The sequence below is a fragment of the Poecilia formosa genome, unplaced genomic scaffold (genome assembly GCF_000485575.1).
Source record: "Poecilia formosa unplaced genomic scaffold, Poecilia_formosa-5.1.2 Scaffold631, whole genome shotgun sequence".
NCBI classification, from domain to species: Eukaryota; Metazoa; Chordata; class Actinopteri; order Cyprinodontiformes; family Poeciliidae; genus Poecilia; species Poecilia formosa.
The window spans coordinates 152,227-153,474 of NW_006800570.1; the positions used below are offsets into that span (position 1 = coordinate 152,227).

General features: G+C 43.5%; 1 protein-coding gene and 1 long non-coding RNA gene across 2 annotated transcripts in view; both read left to right on the forward strand.

Moving 5' to 3' along the window:
• LOC103130404 (scavenger receptor cysteine-rich type 1 protein M130-like) overlaps positions 1-247 on the forward strand; it is a 13,446-nt gene extending 13,199 nt beyond the window's left edge. The window contains exon 6 of the mRNA XM_016665885.1: positions 168-247. Coding sequence (XP_016521371.1) covers positions 168-247 — 80 coding nt within the window. The remainder of the gene's footprint in view (positions 1-167) is intronic.
• A 101-nt stretch (positions 248-348) lies between these two features.
• Positions 349-921, forward strand: LOC103130399 (uncharacterized). The gene is made up of 3 exons (XR_475206.2): positions 349-429; positions 525-641; positions 735-921. It is a non-coding gene; the product is annotated as an uncharacterized LOC103130399 (long non-coding RNA).
• The last annotated feature ends 327 nt before the right edge of the window (positions 922-1,248 follow it).

Below are 1,248 nucleotides of genomic sequence, written 5' to 3' on the forward strand. Positions count from 1 at the left end.
GATGTGCTGAACCAGTCGGACTGTAAGATACGCTCCACCGTTGGCATCTGTGTTTACTTCCACAAACACTGAGCTCTTCTTTTTTTATGGCGGTTGGCTAAACGCTGCGCTTCCTCTCTACGAGTGACGTTATTGCGCCCTCTACTGTGCATGCGGGACGCTTTCAGGTCGTTTGCAGCTCACTGGAGATCACATACAAATCGCCTTTCTTTGGAAGAGTGAACGGCCACGAAGAAAATCAGATTGAACATTAAGGCCTGCAGGGAGAACGTAGCCTTATTTCAGTTTCTGTTTCTTTAAAGTAATAAAGAATCTGAACTTTGAAGAAAATCCTTGAACTTAAATCTGAATGTTACAGATTAACTTGAAACTTTTCTCTGCCTGTTTTTCCTGCAGTATCTAAGACGTCCTTCAGAGTCACCACAGCAGGTGTGACTGAGCTGATGAGCACGGGGTTAAATTTTTAAGAATATCAGCTGTATCTGAGTCTCTGAATATACCTGATGTCTGTCCGTTGCTCCCAGCTCCTCCTGCAGGCGCCTCTTCTCCAGAACATCTCTGCATCATATCTCTGTCTATTGCGGTGCTTGCTCTTGCCATCCTGAATTTGGTTCTCTGCTGCCTTTTCTGTCACGGCCACGGTAGGTCCTCGTCTCCTCACCTGGTAAACATCTGTAGGGAAAAAGACCTGCACTAACTCAGCAGTAAGGTTGGTTCTGACCTTGTTTGCAAAGATGCGGGCGGTGAGGCCAGCAGAGCCGTTGGTCTGAAGAAGATGGTGATCTGTGGTCAACGAAGTGGAAACACAGATGCCTGAAGAAGCATCGATTCTAAAATGCTGATTTATAGATCACAAGTAATGTGGAATAAATATGAATCATAAAGTTTAACAATGAATAAAAATGTCAAAACAAAAATAAACCACTTCTCACTTCATATTTATTCTAAATATAATTATAATATCTAAAATATAGTAAAAACTGTATTGTGTTGTGTGTCATCAGCAATGATGCCATAATGATCTGGTCCAGGTGAGGAGCAGAGTTCATGTAAAGGTCAGCGGAGAGATGACGTCACATGACCAGCAGCAGATCCACGTCATGCTAACATTTCTCTCTGCTGTCGCTACATGATGATGATAAATCGGGGAGGGTAAAGTGAGCATCTGGAGCTTTGACTCCTTCACTTCTGGTCTGCAGACAGTAGAACTGCAATGCTTCGGTCTGAATTCCTCGTTTCTCCTGTTCT